Source organism: Gadus morhua, chromosome 16 (assembly GCF_902167405.1).
Source record: "Gadus morhua chromosome 16, gadMor3.0, whole genome shotgun sequence".
Lineage (NCBI taxonomy): Eukaryota > Metazoa > Chordata > Actinopteri > Gadiformes > Gadidae > Gadus > Gadus morhua.
Window position 1 is genome coordinate 28,089,471 of NC_044063.1, and position 21,762 is coordinate 28,111,232.

The 21,762-nt window shown below is 41.4% G+C and overlaps 1 protein-coding gene across 1 annotated transcript in view; it reads left to right on the top strand.

Moving 5' to 3' along the window:
* Positions 1-809: 809 nt before the first annotated feature.
* cwc22 (CWC22 spliceosome associated protein homolog) overlaps positions 810-21,762 on the top strand; it is a 67,225-nt gene continuing 46,272 nt past the window's right edge. Inside the window, exons 1-4 of the mRNA XM_030380775.1 lie at positions 810-939; positions 1,310-1,364; positions 1,952-2,307; positions 2,391-2,554. Of these exons, the coding sequence (XP_030236635.1) occupies positions 1,310-1,364; positions 1,952-2,307; positions 2,391-2,554 (575 nt within the window). The 5' untranslated portion in view covers positions 810-939. The remainder of the gene's footprint in view (positions 940-1,309; positions 1,365-1,951; positions 2,308-2,390; positions 2,555-21,762) is intronic.

Here is a 21,762-nt window from a genome sequence, read left to right on the forward strand (position 1 = left end):
GGCGCCTCTAAATTAAATGTATTATTATTATTATTATCAAAACTTTGGACTTTGTTAGTGTAAGAAATATTGTGTTGCAAAAACACTTTGTGTCTAATAAGGGTACCGTTACCCTAACCTTAACCCCAGTAACATTTCTTCATCATAAACTACAAGTTACGCAAAATGGCATACAAACATCCAGTCCAATATGAAAGAAAAAAGCTAGCTTCATTAAGGAATCGAACCCCTTATCCCCGCGTTAATGAGTTGTTCTCTGACCACTAACCCATCAGGTCTTAGTACATGCGATTCAAGAGTTAACCACTGGACAATCTTTAAACTTCGGTTGCCTAGAAATTGTAAAGACAGTGATGTGTGTACATTGTGCGAGTATCCATCACTCGCGATGTGTGTGCAGTCCAAAATGAAAGAAAAAACCTTGCATCACTAAGGAATCAATCATCAGTTGGTCGTTGGTAACTGTAAACAAAGAGATCGCATTTTGTTTAACTGCTAACTAACAAACGGGTTTATGCGTTCACTGAACAAAGATTATGGAAATAAAAGACCACTTTTCCATCAGAGAAATCATCAGAACCGTTATTACCAACCCATAAACACTAAAGCCAAAACCTTTCTCACATGCACACCCATCGCGAGTGACGTAGGACGTAAAGTCCCGCCCAGGTCGAAGTGGCGTCGATTTAGAGAGTCCCTTGTGGACAACCCCTCTGGGCCACTTGAATCGAGGGTCCATAGCCCGCTTAAACAGCTGCAATACCAGGCTTGGCCGCTGAGCACTGGTGGATTGCGGAAGTATGCGCTGTTCCTGGGGGCTTGGATGCTTCGGACCCGCTCGGGTCACAGTGAACCCGGAAGTACTTCAACACTTTCCTTCCAGGAGTTTCCTTCTCAGGAGCCAGCATTGTTTTGGCGCCGTAGCTAAGCATCAATAAAGTAAGGGTAAGAGGCAAGACTAACATATAAATCCCTTGAATAACAGGTCAAACGAGCAGGATGGTGGTGTTGGTTACAGCGACGAGCTGAAATTACTTATTTAAGGTGGGTCAGAATCAGAGAGCTAACTTTAGTTAGCATTGGAGAGCTAACGTAGGAAGGAGCCGCGCGGCGCAGGGGGAACGACCTGATTAAAGTTCACTTTACATTAGTCATAGAATTATAACCACAATAATAAACATCTCGTGGTTGCCCTATGATGTAGCATTTATAATAATATACCCATGGTGGTTGTGATATGTGTGTTTAAACAATTCTGTCAATGTTGAATAATATGTATCTATAATATGAATGTCTAAATCTTGCCCAGATGGCGTCATCGGAGAAAGGTCCGCCGTCCGTGTCTGAGGAGAAAGATTCCAACGGTCAGTCCTCATGTTGAAGTGTTGGTCCTTGATGTGTTCATGTTGTTGGTCCTCATTGTGTTCATGTGCTGGTCTCATGTTTTCATTTGCTGGTGCTCATGTGTTCATGTGCTGGTCCTCATGTGTTCATGTTGAAGTAACATGTTCTAGAATTTTTACGTTTTCAGGTTTGGCCTGTTGAGCACTGCTGTAGAGACCTGAACATGTGTTCATGTTAAAGTTTTGGCAATCATGTCATCATTCCTCACACATTGTGTTCATACTCGTATTAATGTTGTAGACATGTGTTAAGCTGAATTATGTCTATACTTGTTTCTGACAAACACTACACTACTCCAATCCAAACCCTACAACTGCTCAACCAATCAGTTGACTTGAAACCCCCGCAGAGAAAAGGGACGAGATTGAGAGCTCTGGGGGGATGCCTTCGCTGACGTGTCGGCCATCCACCAGCAAGCAGCAGGATTTCAAACTTCAATAACGTTTAAAGGGATTGTGTTAGGCCTTGTGTGTTCATATTAATTTGCAGCTCTAAACTGTAACCACAATGTCGTGTACTGATAGTGTCAAACCTCTTACCTCTGCAGCCTTGGTGGACGATCAGTGTAGTCCTCAATATCGCCAGGCGTCACCAGCCAACAGCCCCACAGAGGAGGCCCAGATCCCGGTCTCCGGCTCTAGGGGGTCTACTGGGGGATCCAGCCCCAAAGAGATGGCCCCTATGGGGGGATCCAGCCCCAAGGAGGGGAGGTCTACTCCGGGATCCAGCCCCAAGAAGGGGGAGTCTACTGGTGGATCCAGCCCCAAGAAGGGGGGGTCTACTGGTGGTTCCAGCCCCAAGGAGGGGGGACTTATTACAGACAGCTCCTCAGACAGTAGCAGTGATGAAGAAGAAGAACTGGGCATCAAGAGGAAGATTAGGAGCTGTGTTGCTCAGATCAAGGTAGAAACTACAAGGTGATAATAGCTAACCTACAACCTTTTAATGTCTCCTCCAAGCTGACAACTGTACACTTGTTCTTCCAGAGAGCAGAGCATAAGACCTTCCTTCCCGGCAACCGCTCTCGGTCCCAAGAGAGAGGCCACTCTCGGTCCCAAGAGAGAGGCCGCTCTAGGTCCCGAGAGAGAGACCAGTCTAGGTCCAGGTCCAGAGAAAGAGACCGGAGAAGAGACCGAGGACGCCACATAAGGTGCAGACACTGCATACAGTAGGGTCCATACAGTATAGACGCTGCATACAGTAGGCTCCATACAGTACAGACGCTACATACAGTGGGGTCCATACAGTACAGGCACTGCATGCAGTAGGGTCCATTTACAGTACTCGCGCTACATACAGTAGGTTGCAGACAGTACAGACGTTGCATACAGTAGGGTCCATACAGTATGCTGTATACAGTACAGACGCTGCATAAAGTAGGGTCCATATAGGAGGCTGCATACAGTACAGACGCTGCAGACAGTAGGGTCTATACAGTAGTAATGCTGCCACTAACGACTCATTTTCTAACGACTAATCTTTCGACTAATGTCTCGATTAGTCGACTAAACTAATAAAAAAATAAAAATAATTACGTGCTGAAAGCAGGCAGGCGGCAGCTATGCTGCTCGTGTTTACACTTGCATGCATGGGGTTTAAAACATTGCTGCCAAAGTCATTAAGTCATCTAACGTAGGTGCGCAGCGCACAGATGTGAATTACCGTGAGCCGTTTGAGACAGAAGAACAAAAATAAATAGGCGGTCAATAGTAAAACGACTCTTTATCTAAAGAAATTGCCATTACTAAACTTCATGGTCGGTTACGTCAAATAAGTCGACTAAACGCGGCAACACTATACAGTAGACGTTGCATACAGTAGGGTCCATACAGTACAGACGATGCATACAGTAGGGTACGTACAGTATGCTGTATACAGTACAAACACTATATACAGTAGGTTAAATACAGTACAGGCACTGATGCATAAGGGTCCATACGGTAGGGTCCATACAGTACTAACTCTTCATAAAGTAGGGTCCATACAGTAAAGACGCTAATTACAGTAGATTCCATACTAGGGATGCACCGATATGAAAATTTTGGTTGATTCCGATATTAATTTTGCTGTTATGGCCGATAACCGATATTTACTGATATCGATATGTGTGTTTTTTTTAAAAAGTTTCTGAGGTGAAACAATTTTGTACAGACTGAAAATCATGCAAACTGAATTTTTGAATGTCTTCCTTTATTTTCAGAACGTATTTAACTTCAAAATAAAAAGGTTACAGGGCTACCATGAAACATAAGTAACCAACCTTTACCAACCAACCTATACTCTAGGGTCTAGCATAAGACCGCGTTGTCTGATTACAGTTTAATTTTTCACAATTTACCAGCTCTCGTTTTGAAGAATAATCACTGCGCCATTCGTTTCAATGGGAATCGCGACGGTCTATACTTTCAACATAAAGTGTCTATATTTATAATTCGAAATTTGTCCCCGCCTTTATACATCAGATACTATAGGGCAGGGCTATTCAACCTCCTTAACAAGTGGGCCGAAAAGGAAAACCACTGGGGGTTCATGGGCCACACATATAGTACTACTACATGGAATAAACTTGTCAGACGCATTCCTTCCTTCTTCACTTTTAATCGTATCATTACAAAAGATTTTGTTCTCACGTATTTTGGACACGTATTTAGAAATCAACAATGTTGTTTGAATCATCACAAAACAGAACTACTGTACATATGAGCCAATTTGAGTCAGTGAGAAAGATTGCACTGCCTTGTTTGGCTCATCCTGAGACACTCGTGCAGCTTCTTATAGGTCATGGAGCAACGTGCCCTTGTTCTGATGGCATTCATATGAGAAAAGCTAGACTCACACGTATCGGTTGAGCCAAACATTGTCAGAATAAGTGATGCCAGTTCCTGATTGTGGGGTACTGATACTGGCTAGTATCACCGGCTACACACAGAAACCTGATTTGCATGCAACCATGTTTCTCCTTTATTTTATTTATTTTTTGCATGCAACCTCTTGCGGGCCAGAAAAAAATTAAGAGGGGCCGCCAAATATCTATAGCATATAACCGCGTTGTCCGATTAGTTTAATAACATTTTTCACAATTTACCAGCTCTCGTTTTGAAGAATAATCACCGCACTAGGGCTGTGCGATATGGGAAAAAATGAATATCCCGATCAGTGTTGTTTTCGTCAGGCAAGACGAAAACGAAAATGACGTCGTCAGACCCCTTTTTTCCATGACGAAAATGAGACTGAGACGAATGCACCAAAGCCATATAAAGACTAAAATGTGACGAAAAATGTAGACATTTTCGTCAGACGAGAACTAGACGAGACTAAATTGTTAGTGAGTGGACGAACAAAGTTTCAAAACATGCTTTTTTCCCGCCAAGTATAATATGCGTGCAATGTCAATCAAGAGCTCAGACATCAGAAATGGAGCCAGCTGCTTGTCCTAACAGTCACGCCCCCATCACACACTAAAAGCCTCGCTCGCGCGCAGCTGCGCCTGCACGCACACGGCACACACACACTCATAGGGTGTGTTCGAAACCGCGTACCTGCTTACTGCTTACTACCTACTAAATATTTGGCTTACTTCTCGAATCCTTAAATAATGATTGAGTAATCCATTTGAGTAATCGACGTTCAGAAGACCGTCCTTACTTAACCACCTCAGATGACGTGAATCAAATGACGTGTCAATAACCTACCGGCCGGGCGCCGTTAATAAATATTATAAATAAATATTTAAACATCACATTTAACGTCACAGTACATCTTCAACCTAAGGATTTGCGGTGATATGTTAAAAACAATTATTTATTTTTTTTTGTTTCATATTTTTATTGGGTTTTTTCTTTTTATAGACACAACAAAAACACCCACAAGGAACAGTTGTCTCGTCATGAGTATACATTGCAAATTTTAACAATGAAAATAAGCATAGATTATACAAATATCAAAATATCAAACTTATAACACAAAATGAATAGTTCAAAGAAATTAATGAGAGAGAGAGAGAGAAAAAAAAAAAATAATAATAATAATAATAATAATAATAAAAAAAAAATAATAATAATAATAATAAAAAAAAAGAAGAAAAAAAAAAAAAAGAGGGGGGCAGGGGGATTAGTCTTGGGGCAGGGCTGATAATGAGTCAAAGTAAGTTATAAAAGAATTCCATTTTTTTGTAAATTTAGTGGAGCAGCCTTTAACCGACAAGGTTATTTTTTCTAATCTAATAAAGAACATAACGTCCTTGAGCCAGACCGATATGGATGGGGGATTGGGAGACTTCCACGTTTGCAAGATTCGGCGTCGTGCCAGAAGGGAAGTGAAGGCTAGCACCTCCGATTGCAAAGAGCCAACACGGAGCCGTTCTGTTGGGGTCCCAAATATAGCAATCAAGGGGTCTGGCCTTATTTGAACCCCAAGAATCCCCGACAAAATCACAAAAAAGTCAGTCCAAAATGTAAGTAATCTGGGACAGTAAAAAAACATATGACTAAAGTTACATGAGGAGGCATGACAACGGTCACATTGGTCCAAAACATTTGGATATATTTTAGACAGTCTAGCTTTGGTGTAATGGACTCTATGTAACACTTTAAACTGAATAAACTGCAGCCTGGCACAAGGAGTAGATGAGCGTATACTATGCACAGCTTTATCCCACCATTGATCTGTCAGATTTATCCCAAGTTCACTCTCCCAAGCACTTTTGCTTTTGACAGCTGAATCATTTTCCAGAGCCATGAGTTTGTCATAAATCTTAGATATTAGTGATTTCTGTTGGGGTTTTAAGGTCAAAAGGTCTTCCCATGGCTGGTTAATAGAGAGCAGAGGATAACATGAAAAAAGAGAAGAGGCACAATGCCTTATTTGAAAGTACATAAATAAATGGGATGTAGGTAAATTAAAATCTTTAGACAGGTCTGAGAAAGTAGCAAAAGTGCCGTCTTTATAAAGGTCTCTAAAAACTTGAATGCCTCGGTTTTGCCATAAAATGTATGAGATATTCCCAACAGATGGGGGAAATAGATGATTGTTCACTATGGGCATCAGAGTGGATGCAGAAGAAAACTTAAAATGGCGCCTAAATTGGAACCAAATCCTCAGTGTAGATAGCACAATAGGATTCTTAGTGAAACTAGAAGGGTTAATGGGCAATGCAGATGTGAGTAAAGCCGGTAGTGTAGAGGAGAAACACGACTGGGTCTCAAGCTTACACCATAATAGATCGGGAGAATGAAGCCAATAAGTTAATTTATGTATTTGCGCTGACCAATAATATAGAAGAAAATTTGGTAAGGCAAGACCACCGTCAGATGTGAATTTTTGCAGTAGAGACTTTTTTACCCTGGGAGTCTTACCTCCCCACAAGAAGGAAGTAATAGTCTCATCCAATGACTTAAAAAACTTTTTAGGCAAAAATAAAGGAGTGCACTGAAAAAGAAAAAGAAATCTTGGCAAGACATTCATTTTTACCACATTAATCCTACCTATCAATGACAGAGGAAGAGAATTCCACCGCTTCAAATCTAGTCCAAGCTGGGTAACCAAAGGGACATAATTGGCAGAATAGAGAGAAGGCAAGGTGCGGGTCACATTAATCCCTAAATATTTAAACCCAGGGGGGCTGAGCTTAAAAGGAATATCGGACTGTTGGAGTTGTAAAGCTAGGGTGTTTATAGGATAGCATTCACTTTTAAGTAGATTAACTTTATAACCTGAGAAAGAGCCAAATCTCTCCAGTAGTGATAAAATTGGCGGAATAGTAGTCAGGGGGTCCGATATATACAAAAGAAGGTCATCAGCATAGAGAGACAATTTTAAGTCAATGCCAGAACGAGGAATGCCGTGAAAGTGGGGGAGAGATCTTAAAGCAATGGAGAGGGGCTCTATGGCCAAAGCGAAAAGTAATGGGGAGAGGGGACAGCCCTGTCTAGTACCACGTGACAATGTGAAATATGTAACAAAAATATAAATATGTAATAAATAACGGGAATTATTTGTGTGGACACTTGCTTGAGGGTTGGTATACAGAAGTCGAATCCAATAAATAAACCTGTTCCCCAGGCCAAACTGTTGTAGAACTTCAAAAAGATATCGCCATTCTACCCGATCAAATGCTTTCTCAGCATCGAGCGAAATAACAACTTCGGGCGTTGAGGTGGAATGACCAGAGAAAATTACATTTAAAAGTGTTCGGACATTGAAAAACAGCTGGCGCCCTTTGATGAAGCCATTCTGTTCCTCCGAAATGATGACAGGAAGAATCTTTTCAAGACGAGTTGCTAAGGTTTTAGCTAAAATCTTAACATCAACATCAAGAAGTGACAGAGGCCTGTAGGAGGCACAAGAAACAGGGTCTTTTCCTTTCTTCAAAAGAAGGGATATGGACGCTTGGGTTAAAGTGGGGGGCAATGAACCACGTTCTAGGGACTCGTTAAAAACAGAGTTGAGGAGAGGAGCCAGCTTATTAATAAATTTCTTAAAAAATTCAACTGGGAATCCATCGGGGCCGGGTGATTTATTGTTTTGCATGGCTTTGATAGAGGATTTAATTTCTTCCACATTTAAAGGTACATCAAGCTCATTAGCAGTAATGGGATCAACTTTGGGGATATCAAGATTCTGGAGGAAAAAAGTCATTTCTGTCGTGTCTGATGATGATTCTGATTCATAAAGGGAGAAATAGAAATCCCTAAATATGTCATTTATAGAAGTGGGATCAGAGACAAGTGCGCCAGAGGAATCTTTAATTTGTGGAATTAATCGGGAAGTAGTTTGACGTTTCAATTGATGAGACAGGAGCCTACTCGGCTTATCACCATGCTCATAATAAGTAGCACGAGAACGTACTAAAAGTCGCTCAGCGTCGCTTGTTGTAAGGAGGTCCAACTCTGTCTGTAGATCATATCTCTGTTTTAATAAACTCTGGGATGGGTTAATAGCATTTTGTCCATCAATATCCCGGATTTTAATTAGGAGTTCATTTAGTCTAGCCTTACGGGTTTTATTGCAATGAGCTGAGAAAGAAATAATTTGACCACGCAAATAGGCTTTGAGTGACTCCCATAATAATGAGTAAGAGACAGAGTCATCTTTGTTAATAGTTATAAAGTCATCAATTGAGGACAATATAAAGGTGTTGAATGCATCATCAGACAGAAGCAGAGTGTTAAATCTCCAGGGTGAGGAGAAACGGGGTTGGCCCGAAAGCTGTATATTGAGACTAAGGGGAGCATGATCAGATATAACAATTGAATGATACTCGGAGGAGGTCACTTTGGAGAGCAGGGAACCATCAACAAAAAAATAATCAATGCGGGAATAGGATTGATGGACTTGGGAGAAAAAAGAATATGCTTTGGTTTGGGGATTATGAAATCTCCAAGCGTCTACAAACCCATTTTGGAGCATAAAATCAGAAATTGATTTAGACATGGAAGATTGGTTTAGAGTACGTGGATTAGAGCGGTCCAGTGTTGGATTCATAACGCAGTTCAGGTCCCCAGCAAGAATTAAAAGATGGGTGTCTAGGAAAGGCAGGGTGGCAAATAATCTATTTGTAAAATCTGGGTTATCAAAATTTGGAGCATAAATGTTTACTAATAAAACCGGATTCTGGTATATAAGGCCTGCAACAATCATATATCTCCCATTTTTATCAGCTATGATCTTAGAAGCGGTAAAATGTACCCTTTTATTAACCAAAATAGCTACCCCTCTAGCTTTCGAATCAAAAGTTGAGTGAAAGACATCACTGACCCATGGACTCTTAAGTCTAACTTGATCCCTATCACGTAAATGCGTTTCTTGTAAGAATACTCTGTCGGCATTCAATCTCTTCAAATGAGAAAGTACTTTCGATCGTTTGATGGGGCTATTCAGACCTCTCACATTCCAGCTTAAAAATCTAGTAGTGGATCCATTGTCTGAGTTTGGGCAAGTTGTATTAATCATCTAAAGGTTGCATTTTATCAGGAATGGAGAAGGTAGATGAAAAGAGGAGATCCCCCAGGGCAAAAAACAAAACAAAAAAAAAACACAAGTAATGATACAGAGACAAAACACCAAAAACAACCACAACCCCCCCCCCCCCCCCCCCCCCCCCACGCACATCAATTGAACCCATCCCCAAACGATGGGAGCAGCAGTGCAGACTCCGACAGGAGCCATCTTCAAAATGAAGCTTTCGACTTATAAGCTAGAACTAACAGATAGAACTCTGCAGAGCATTAACTCTAAACATTGAATATTAAACATAAGGCACTTGAAATAACTATGGTGTATTGGCACAGCAGAACTTAAAATTAGATTGTACAAAAAAAATAAAAAATAATAATAAATAAAAATATGCATGTTCCCACAGACTATACATCTAGGAAACGTTTATACATGCATTTACACCCACCCACCAGTCTCTGTGACTGAAAAGAATACAATAAAAATAATAAGGGTAGTGGCATGTGGATTATAGACATTTCCTTTTTAGGGAGAACATATTGGGACACAAACCTAAGTAGGCTATTGTTATCAACTTCAAACAGATACAAAAATATAAAAAAAATAAAAATGTAATATAAACAGTACAGCTAGAAAAGTCACCAAACGTACTTAATTGTCCATAAGTGGAGTTCGACAAATATCAAAGTCGTCTAATATAAACAAAAATATTAGGTGACAGCTGGAGGCTTAAAATAGTTACAGGGAAAAAGTAATTTTACAACTCACCAGAACTGGAAAAGGAGGACCGGAGCAAAGGACAGCACGATACGGGACTCTATTTATTCAGTGTTTTAATAAATGTCTTAGCCTCCTCTGGGGAAGTGAAGTCGCGCTGTACACCTGCATAGGTGATGCGAAGTCGTGCAGGAAAGAGGATGCCAAACCTGACTCCATCGATGCCTCGTAGGAGGTGCCGAACCTCGGTGAAGGCTGCGCGAGCCCGGGCCGTCTTGGGGGTATAGTCCGGGAACACGGAGATGGACATGTTGCGCAGAGTAATCCGTTGTAACTCTCTCGCCTGTCTGAGGATCTCGTTGCAGTCATTATAGTAGTGCAGCCTTGCGACAATGGCGCGGGGGCGGTTGCCCGGTGCGGGCTTTGGCGCCAGAGCGCGATGTGATCTGTCGATCAGCGGCTCCTTCACGAGTGAGAAAGCCTCCATCAATAGCTTGGAAACGTTAGCCGCTGATGCCGAGTTAGGGTCGTCCTCCGGGATACCGATGATACGGATGTTCTGGCGGCGCGATCGGGACTCTAAGTCATCACACTTATCCTCCATCTTAGCCGCCTCCTGTGTCAAGTGCTCCACTTTAGCCCTGAGGGCCACGATGTCATCAGTGCATGTAGAGAGGGACAGCTCGACATCAGATACGGTGCTCTTCAAGCTAGCAACGTCCTGCCGGACAGCGGACAGACTGGAGGAAAGCTCAGTGTTAAAGGCTAGCAGCTCGGTTTTAATTGAACTGAGGGTCTCAGCCAAGGCTTCCCGGAGCTCAGCTTTAAACATTGCCGCGACATCGAGACGAAGAGCAGACAAAAGCTCATTTCTGATCGAGGTCACGTCCATAGTTTCCGGCGGTAGACTCCGCGGGGGAGGAGATTCAGGAGGGGTCGGGGACCGAGGGCGCGCAACAGGCCGCAGGTGAGGCGTAATACTGTTCTTCCCTTTTTTCGCCTTAGGCGACATGAAAGTAGTAGAAAATAAACCAAATGTGTAAATAAAAGTTCACTTAAGCTGCTGGACCGTAGTGGGGGTGAGAAAAGTGCCTTGAAATTGAAAAAATAAATAAACTGCAGGAGCTCAAGACGACGCGACCTACATCTCGTTTCGCCAAGCCGGAAGTCTTAAAAACAATTATTAAACAATTATTAAAAGCACTGCTGCTGCGGCTCCCCGTTTAGCGCCATTGCTTCCACTGTTCTTTTGAATAGACGCAGTGCATTCTGGGGCAGTTGAGTACGTCTAGTAAGCTGGCGATGCTTACTCAAAATCTTTCCGGAAGTAGAAGACATTCGGATACTACTCGCTTACCTAAAACTCGCTTACTACGTTCTGCATACTCAATTTGACGTCATAGTTAGTAGGAGTAGTAAGCAAGTACGCGGTTTCGAACACACCCATACACTACAGAGAGAGGCTGGTGGACGAGGCACACACACACTCATACACTACAGAGAGAGGTGCTAGCAGCGGAATAAAACTAGACTAAAACCTTTGGAGTTTTTGTCGGACTAAAACTAGACTAAAACCTTTGGAGTTTTCGTCAGACTAAAACTAGACTAAAACTTTCAAAGATAGAAATGACTAAAATGGGACTAAAACTAAGAAGCATTTCGTCAAAAAGACTAAGACTAAAACTAAATCTAAAATGCCTGCCAAAAACAACACTGATCCCGATACAATTTCTCCATTTCACAATATACGATATATATCGATATTTTGAAATCTCCTTTAAAGGACCCCATGAAATCGCACTTTTACCCTTTGCTGTTTCACTACAATCCCTGCAGACTATATACCATTCTTGTTTAACTTCCCAGGTGGTGTCCATCAAAACAATTTATATTTCATGTTAGTGATTCATCACAATTTAGTTGAAATAAGAAAATTATTCAAACAAAGCACAAACTGCAATAATAATCTTCAAAATTACAAAAGAGGGGCAATGAGAGAGAGATGGAGATTAATAGGCTTATAAACATTAAGGCTGAATCATCTAAAAATATTTTACACAAATAACCAATTTAGGCAGCATTTTCTTTATATGTAGACCATTGCAATGAATTCAACTAAAATATTATAAACTCATTTTGATACAATGTGTTCGATATTTTTGAGCCCATTGAGTTGATCTATTTAGGAATTGTAGGTGTGCTGCCCTCTACCCCCAGCACCTTGCCGGGGTCGACAGATAGATAACTCCTCTCCCCAACAAACCACGCAGACACGTCCCAGTTAACTCTTCATGGTTGCTTGAAGTAGGGTAAAACAACGATGTTTTCCGAGGCTAACTTATAGCCAGAGAAGTAGCATAAGACGAGTGAGCACCTCGTATTCCGATTGTGTGTAACTGTTACGGAGCGTGCAGCTGGTAACCATGACGACATCAGATCAGACAAGACGTTACAAGCATTGGCGTGTTTTGCTCCATGTCCTCTCGATATCCAAAAAACTGCCAGATCACTGATCCCTTATTATTTATTTTAGGAGCCGGCAGTTCGTCCGCTTCCATATTTCATTTGTTGATTGAACTGTATGCCACACTGAGCCGGCCGGCGCTGCAAACCGTAAGAAACTTGAAAATTAGTTCCCCCCCTTCCGCACATGGGTGTCGCGTGGGATTGGTTGGTGAGTGTGTGACGCAAGTGTTATTTTTAGAGGGAGAAAGCCCCCGGAGAATGTTTCAAACACGAAACCAAGGCAAGTCTTAGCTGCCGCTTGAAAAAAACGTAAAATACTCGATACTTACGATATAATGATTTTATGTTTCTCACACATCTCAACGCTCCAGAGTGCGACCAATTTGGTCACACCTGCGCTCCAATTATTTAAGGGTGCGACTAATAAATGGGTGCGACATTTAAATGGAATCAATCCAATCACTGCAGCGTGTCCACCAATGTTTTTGAATGGAATTGTAAGCATACAGGTATTACAAGTAAAACTAGAACTGCAAGCAGTTATGCAGGGGTCCAAGCGATGTGCATTTCTCCGGCACAACGCGACAAGAAATGTGCATTTCACCGGCACAACGCGAAGCATGTGTTCAAAACGCTACCCTGAACCTGTGGATACAAAGGAGTTGACTGTGGTAGGAGTAGGACCTTGGAGTAGCGAGAAGTCAGTGTAGCGTTTTCGCGGCGAAATTTTGTAGAAGATATACAATTTCCTCGTTTATGGCGCCCCCTAATGGCGAAATTTGGACTCGTTCCGATGTCTAATTTTGGATTTCTTTGGATTTTTGATTTTCCACGTCTAATTTAGCTAATAAACCAATATTCAAAACGCTACAGTTTCGTCGTCGAAGGTCGGATCAAAAAACTGTCCGACGATTTCTTTGCGTGTGCGTCTGAAGATGTCGTGTGCAAAGTTTGGTGTCGATTGGTCCAGAAATGTGGGAGGAGTAGGGAAAAAACAGTTTAGCGGTTTTCGCGATTTTGCCGAAAAAAATTATAGACGCAAATGGGCGTGGCCTATGCCAAAAGTTGCAGCAGACTCCAGTGCATGTGTGTGTATAACGTTTTGGACTGTGGGAGGTTCGGTGTGGGAGTTATAGCCCCAAACGCGTATTCCTTGGTATAGCGCCACCTAGGGACCGGCGTGTCTGGATTTTGTTATCTGAGTAGCGGTGCCGGTCCTGGATCTAGTCATGCCATTGGCGTGTGTGCACCATTTACGGTTTGGGCTGTGGTACCACTTTTAGGGGGGGTAGTATAATAAAAATCCTTACAAAAACAATAGGGTTCCAACCTGTTGGCTTGGACCCCTAACAAGTGAAGTCTGACAGTTAACTTTGCTCACGAGGATGGCTGATGGGGCAAAAATCCTTTATAGTAAAGGGGGGAAAACAACCCCAATGGCCAAGTACATTAGCATTGTGCATAAAATAAAGACCAAATGCAGTACAGTCAACTGAGTGGAAAAGACTCTGTGTCCTCCTTCTCCTGTCGCACCACAGACGGGCCTGTCTTAATCATCCACTCAAACTACGAGCAGTAATCGCACACACACACATTGCGCTAGTCCCGTCAGTTAAAAATAGTAATCCAATTGTGAAATCTGTGTATTAATCAGCAGCATACAAGCTAGTTATCTTAAAAAGTAAATGCAGTTTAAGATGTGCTGCATGATGATGTGTTGAGGTTGGCTCAGTAAAACGACTGTTAGGTTATCATGATACGTTCAAATGTAACATAAAGAAACGGTAAATTGAATTTCTTGTGAGAAAAATGAGTAATACTGTATTACTCATGTTTCTGTATTACTAATACAGTTGTATAGGGCTCTAATCATTTTAGTTTATATATCTAAAATTACTGATGTCAATATTTATTAAGATTTACATATTTAATTTAAAATGCGATTATTTATTTCCTAAATATTTTCCTTATCACTAAAAACGCTTTGTATTTCCTCCAATTAATAGAAAAGTATCGATAGTGGTATCGATAAAGACTCGGATCGTTAAGGAGTATCGAAAAGGGTATCGATATCAATAAATATTAATGATCCCCATCCCTACTGTTTTATTTTGCTTAATTATTTAGTTTGAAATGTTCCATTTCTGAAACACTTTATTTTTATTTTTATATATAATTGTGCTTAAAATAAAGACAAGCATTTCTCTGAACACTTTATTTTTATTTTTATATATAATTGTGCTTCAAATAAAGACAAGCATTTCTCTAAACCTCATGATGCATTCCAGGGACACTTTTTAGCCCGTAAGTTACGAGCTGGAACTGGGAGTGAATCGGTCTGGTACGAGTTCACAGGTAGAGAGTTGCGGGTTTGTCTGCCGATCCAGGGCATTTTCACGGGTAGTAGGTTGTGAAAACACGGGTTAGGGGTTGCCTGAAACGCACCATTATTCTTGTTCAAAAATCATTCACATTATATGAAAGTTATGGAGAGCGATAAAAGGTGACCTTATGGCGTTAAAGGCGACGCAATGAAAAATTTGGTGCACCTACATTTTGTGCTGGTGCACCTTAATATAGAAAATCCCCCTATACACATGGCCAAATCCCCCTCCTGATAACAAACGGCAACTAGAGGATATCGGTTGTGGATATTGGCCCAATTTTACTCAATTGATGCCGATATGTTAAAAAATTACGAACATCGGCCGATACCGATGTGTATATATTATATATATATCATGCATCCCTAGTCCATACAGTAGGCTATATACAGTAAAGACTAGAGCTGGGTTTCGATTCAAATTTCAAGAATCGATTCGATTCCGATTTTTAAGTTTCAGAATCGATTTTTTCCGATTTTCTCAGATTCCATCCGATCCGATTTTGATCTGATTTTCGATTCGATTTCGATTCGATCCGGGGGTTAATGTTATTAAAAATGAAAAATGTATTTGAACCGTTTCCTTCACTTCATGACTGTGTAGAGAAGCAACATATTAAAACTAGTATTATATCAATATTAAACAGCAAATCTTACAAGTATTGGTAGTTACTGATGGCTGGAAGACTGATGAAAAGGTTAAGGGTCAATCTACCTTCAAGAAAGATAATTCAGGACAATAAATGGAGGACATCATTGAGGTGACTATATCTGCAACAGTGGATTCCTACTGGGACACTAACCAGTGCATTATTATTATGCTTGAAAATAATTAAGAATTCACCCAAAAGCGGTTGCTACCAAAAGCATTTTTATTTTAAAACTGCTCACACTTAATAAACTGAAAAGTACTGAAACTGGAAGTATAAAATGTAAACGTTGAGCACTTTTCTTTAAAGTGCGAACATAAGAACAGAACATTTTAAACTGTAAAAGCACTGAATGGCGTCTATATGAGCATGTTCAAATCTGTTCTAAAACCACACTCAAGATTTGTTTTCAAGAATATGCAGCACCCTAAGTGTTCAGGGGAATCCCATGAATATTTTCTATGAATATATAAAATATAAATTTTTAACTTATAAAATTCGAAATTGTATTTTTTTTTTTTTAAAAGATCGTCCAAAATCGATCTTTGGACGTACGAATCAATAATCGGTCATTAATATGCGAATCGATTAAAAATCGGAAAATCGATTTTTTCAACACAGCTCTAGTAAAGACGGTGCATACAGTACAGACGGTACATACAGGAAGCTGTATACAGTACAGACACTGCATACAGTAGGCTGTATACAGTACAGACGCTACATACAGTATGGTACATGCAGTAGGCTGTATACAGTAAAGGCACTGCATACAGTAGGGTACATACAGTTAGGGGTGTACGGTATAGACCGTACACGGGTGTGAATTGGCACCACGGTATGGATTTTGACGTTACCGGTTTGACTGGTAGACAGTGTTTAGTGTAACGCGTTATAAAGTAAGTAACGCGTTAATACAGTAACATAACTACTTTTTCATGTAAAAAGTAAAGTTACGTTCAACTACTGAAAATATGGTAGCGAAAACGATACTGCCTTCTCAGGCAGTATGTTATTGCGCAGGCGCGTGTGCCTGCGTGCTTTCACAATGATCCCTTCACAAGCTCTCATTCCACAACGTATGAGACAGACGCTGGTAGCGTGACGCTGTCTCTGCATCTCAGACAGCGCTTGTAGAACGAGACAACAAACGCTGTCACAGTTTACCTGTGTAAGGACATGGTTCCCTTTCAAAATGTCGATAGAAGGGCTTTAAAGAGATGGTCAAAACACTCAATCCCAGGTACGCGTTACCTGCCCGCTCACACTTCAGTCAAGATGCAAAAATTATACGTCAAGGTCCGCGAGCAAGTCGAGAAAGAAATCCATACTATTAAATATTTGTTTTTTCAGAGGTGTAAGTAACTTGAGAAAAGATTGTGCATTTTTTCTATGCAGTTTTTCTGCCTTGCCAGTATTTTACCCCTTCATAAGCATTTATGTCGAAATTAGAAGATAAAATTAACGTACCGTGATTGTCGTGGAAATATCAATCATGACTATATTATACAATTGCATACAAATTATGTTCACCTTGTTTATATAATTACTATTCACATTAAAAGGAACTGTATACATTCTCCCTGTGTCTTAAGATACATCCCTTCCTCTGTTTAACTGAGAGAGGTTAAGATAGTTCACACTGAGGCCCCGTCCACACGAAGCCGAAACGGGTGAAACCGTTACGGTTTTGATCTATCCGGTTTCGAAGTATCTCCGTAAAGACGAAGCCAAGCGAAACCGGATAGATCTGTAGAAACGCTGTAGTAAACATTCCAGGCCCATAAGGGGCGCTGCTTCTGGTACACAAATCCAGAAGAAGAAGAGGCGAGCATGCGCATAAAGGCTGCCCCCCGAACCACTAACAACACACACAAACAGCTCTTCTACGATGGCGAACTAGATTCTCAATAAATAATGGCTTAGCAACCCAACAAGGGACATGATATGCTGCAGAACGATTACAAGCTTGTAGTCCGCCATCATCTTTTTTGTTGATTTCTGAGACTCCGCGGGCTTAAGAGCCATTGGCTAGGAGGTCGAGGGGTGGGGCGATGACGTCATGGTTTGCGGTTTCAGTCGGTTTCAGGCGTCCACACGAAACCAAAACGAAACCGGATAGATTTGAAACCACCTCCGAGGGTGGTTTCAGAAGTTTGCGGTTTCGGTCAGCGGATTCGCCGGCTTCGTGTGGACGGAAGGCCGAACCGTACAAGACCTTTGCGGTTTCGCCATGAAATCGGCTTCGTGTGGACGGGGCCTGAAGCCACTGTCTGATATTAAGGCCAGGCCAATCGACTGACTCCTTTGTTATGTAGATTCCTTTAACCTTCTTGCAGCCTTGCTTGCAGACTTGGAGACATATCCACTTCTCCCATAGTGTATTGCAGTTAACTTGGCCTCTCCCGCCAATCCTAAACCCTCAACTATGGAAACTCCCACTTACCTTTTGGGGGGGGGGGGAGAGGCTGTCCTTCATATGCATGCCATGCAGGCTAGAATTGCGAAACATTATTAGATAATTCTTATAATTGACATTTCTCTGGGCCACCCGGAATCTCAGCACTTGCTTCAGTATCTTAAAGCACACAACGCCAACTGAGCTCGCCTTTGGATGAGACGCCTGGCTACCGCGCGAGTCTGATGGAAACTCTTAGCGTCGATTTGAAGTAGGGGTGTACGGTATAGAAAGTACCCCAGTGTGAATTTGCGGTACGGTATGGATTTTGACGTTACCGTGAGACCGGTGTGACCGGTAGACAGTGTTGTGTGTAACGCGTAACAAAGTAACGCGTTAGGGTCAAAGACAAAACTGGGTTTTCAAGCCTCCAAAAGAGAAAAGTATTCAAAGAACGCAAAACTTGTTGTTCTTTCTGGACATCATAGTGTATATTATGTAATAATATGTAATATATAATTATGTAAAATAGTAGACAACATACCTTTTTACTCTGATTTCTAGAAAACATACCTTAAAACGTCATTCAGTGTAATCAAATTTAAAATACAAAAAAATCTTGGCAGGCATAAGAAGATTAAGAGGTGTATGATATATTAAAACACTATATGCAAGGACTGCCTTGCCATTCCAAAATACTAATTAATTGTAATTTGAAATCTATACACTCTGCAAATATTATTTCAACCAGCAAGTTTTAAAAGTTCACCAGGAATACGTTTTTAGAGCAAGGTGATTTCTGTTTAAAATACAATAATATTTAGTTTAGTTGTATAATTGTATGTATATTTTATGAAACAAAAGTCATTAGCATTTTTTTTTCTTTTTATACATTATATGCATTACACTGAATGACCAATTGATTACTCTGAAAGACGTTTTGTCAAAAAGGTGTCATGCAATGCCACTATTAGCACTACTATTGTTACTTATCATTAGACCAAACTAGTCACAATCCTGAGTAAATGATGCAGCAGCAGATATTGCCAAAGAATAAGCATTTTTTATTGAACGCTTAAACTTAACAAAGGAACATTTAACATTAGATGAACATTCAACGCAGAGAAGTGGCTTTCCTGCAAAAGTAATGTGCAAAGTATTTCAGCAGTGCATGAAAGAAAATGTGTAAACATTGCATTTTTAAGTACCTGAACATACCTAAACCAGTTCAATTATATACTGCATCTATATATATATATTTTATTCTCTATTTCACAAACAGCAATATAACTACAGGATTGTTCAATTTGTGGAAACTAAATACGATATAAAGTTTGAATGATGTGATTATTGTATATGATTCTTGCATCTAATTAACAGTTTTTACTAATAATTGTCTCTAAGATTAAACAGGAATAATTAACTATGTGATAATATATTAGATAATGTTTTTCATGTCTGTTGTTCGGTTTGAACAAGTCCAATAGGAGAGAGAGCTGAACAGTGCCTATGGGAATGGACAAAGCCAAAGGACCATTTAAAATTAGATGAACATTAGATAAGCATTGTCAGATTATTTTGAAAACCTCTCCCAGTCTCCATGGCTAAGCTTGGACTGCCTCGTTGTAAGGGGTTCTGGCTCAGACACAACAGCCTTGATGTCCTCTTCGAAATAGAAGACTTTGTCTGCCATGTCTGGCCAGACAAATACATTTTTACCAGGTGCACTCTGATGCATGCAGTTGACTTCTACCTCCCCTGCAACTACCTTCTCAACTTGCCCAACAAAGGGCTTGCTGTCATACATGACAACAACCAATTTCCCTGTTAGGTCGTCATCCTGAGCATTCTTAAACATCTCAGCTGACTCTCCAAATTGGATGTCCACCGATGGTCCACATTCACATGCTGTTTCATTCCTACTGCAGAAGCAGGAAACTTTCCGATGTTGGATCTTCCCTGGTTCAGTTGATTCAATTTGATGGATTTGGAATGTGCCCTTAACAGGTGGCAAGTTGTCTGGCACACTCTCATCATACCGGCTCACATCACTCTTATCACTGACCCAAAAGTACCGGATGTTTGATGCTGTGCTTTGGAGGAGTTGGCAGAGGTCCTCTGGCTTCTGAATGTCGCCTCCCTTCTTTACATGCTCATCTGCGAGCCTCTTGACAGCACCCCCAACGCCATCTGGTGCCCCTTTACCATGAGATGCCTCTGAGAAGTTCCATGTCATTTTCTTGAACCCGAGCATAAATGGAATGGTGCTCATCAAATAAAAATTCTGTTTATTTCTGTATTGAGTCACTGGACCATCGCTCATGCAGTGCAGTGTGGTGATTAAGGGATTCTCCTTCTTCAGGTCATCCAGAACTGGCTTGAGATGAGCCCAGACTGCACGCTCATCGTGGCGTAAGGAATCCGATATGGTAGCATACGACTGATGGCTGCCAGAAGTATACACAACGATGGTATCGTTGTGTATACACAACTGAATCGTGGCTTGCTTCCGGCTGGACCCAAAATGAAATGCCTGGATTTCCGTGGCCAACTTGCATGCATAATTTTCTGAAAGTCCATGTGGACAACAACCTCCTCCTCAGACAGTCTCCTTTAGGTGTCTACACTTTTCGGTTTGATGGATCCAGTTATACTGGTGTCTTGCTAGGTTGTCAGGCTTGCTGTTAAAGACTTTGACAAGATCACTCCAAGTCCCAGATTTCCTCTTTTTGGCAAATTTTGTTGAAATCTTACCCAGATCATTTGTTTTCTCCCTCTCCCACTGTTCCCATACAATTTCCTGAGGTTCTTCTGGCAGCTGAACTTCAAGCTCCTCGTAGCAGCACTTGGGGCACAGGCGGTACATGCATTTTTTTTCTTTGGGATCACACACTATAGCTGCTAGAAGTTGAGAGATGCTTGAGGTTTTGAGCAATCCCTTTTGCCTGAGTCTTTCCACCAGGAGGCCCATGTTCTCGTGGTGTATGCAAGCGCATGTGTTCCGATCACTTGCTTTCGGCTCGGTTATATGGAACGGTCTTAGGCGTAAGAACTGCCTGTAGGATATGGTGTCCTCTTTGGCCACCTCTGTGTTGTAGACACCATGGAGTTCCTTCAGTGTTCTGCAGAGAATGCGTCCCTGAAGTTTGACCTTGTTTCTCGTGATGGTATCCTTCTTACCTGCGAGCTGTCTGCTGTTCTCGTCTCTGCTTAGAAAAACCGAGACCTTCTCTCGCCGAGTAACCTTTTTTTTCAGATTCACTTTCTTCATATTCTTCTTTTTTGGTTGGAGCTTTTTCTTCTCCCTTTGCAAACCCTTCCTTAGGTTTTCACTCCTTTGTGCTTGAGCCAATTGTTTTTAAGTTGGAAAAGTTCTCTCTTCAGCGCAACATTTTTGTTTTTGAGTCTTTGTGTTTTCCTTTCTTGTTTTGGGGTGGAGGAGGCCAGTGGCTCACTGGCTCGTGCACACCCAGTCGGTGGAATGACTGCTGGTGGAGACTGAGTCGGTGGAATGACTGCTGGTGGAGACTGACAGCGTGGAATGACTGCTGGTGGAGAATCAGACCATGGAATGGGCACTGCTGGATGGGGTCTTGCAAGCATTTCTTCAGAAGGCTCCTCAGAGGACTCCGGTGTAATATCCAGGACTGCCCTCAGACGTTTTTCTGCAGCCCTGTGCTGTGTTTGAGTTTCCCGCCACTGTTCTCTCTTCTTCTTCACTTCAGCAGCTGATAAACTCCTAATTGGAGGATGATTAGGATTTGCACCGAGGTTGGCTTGCTTTCTTCTCTGAT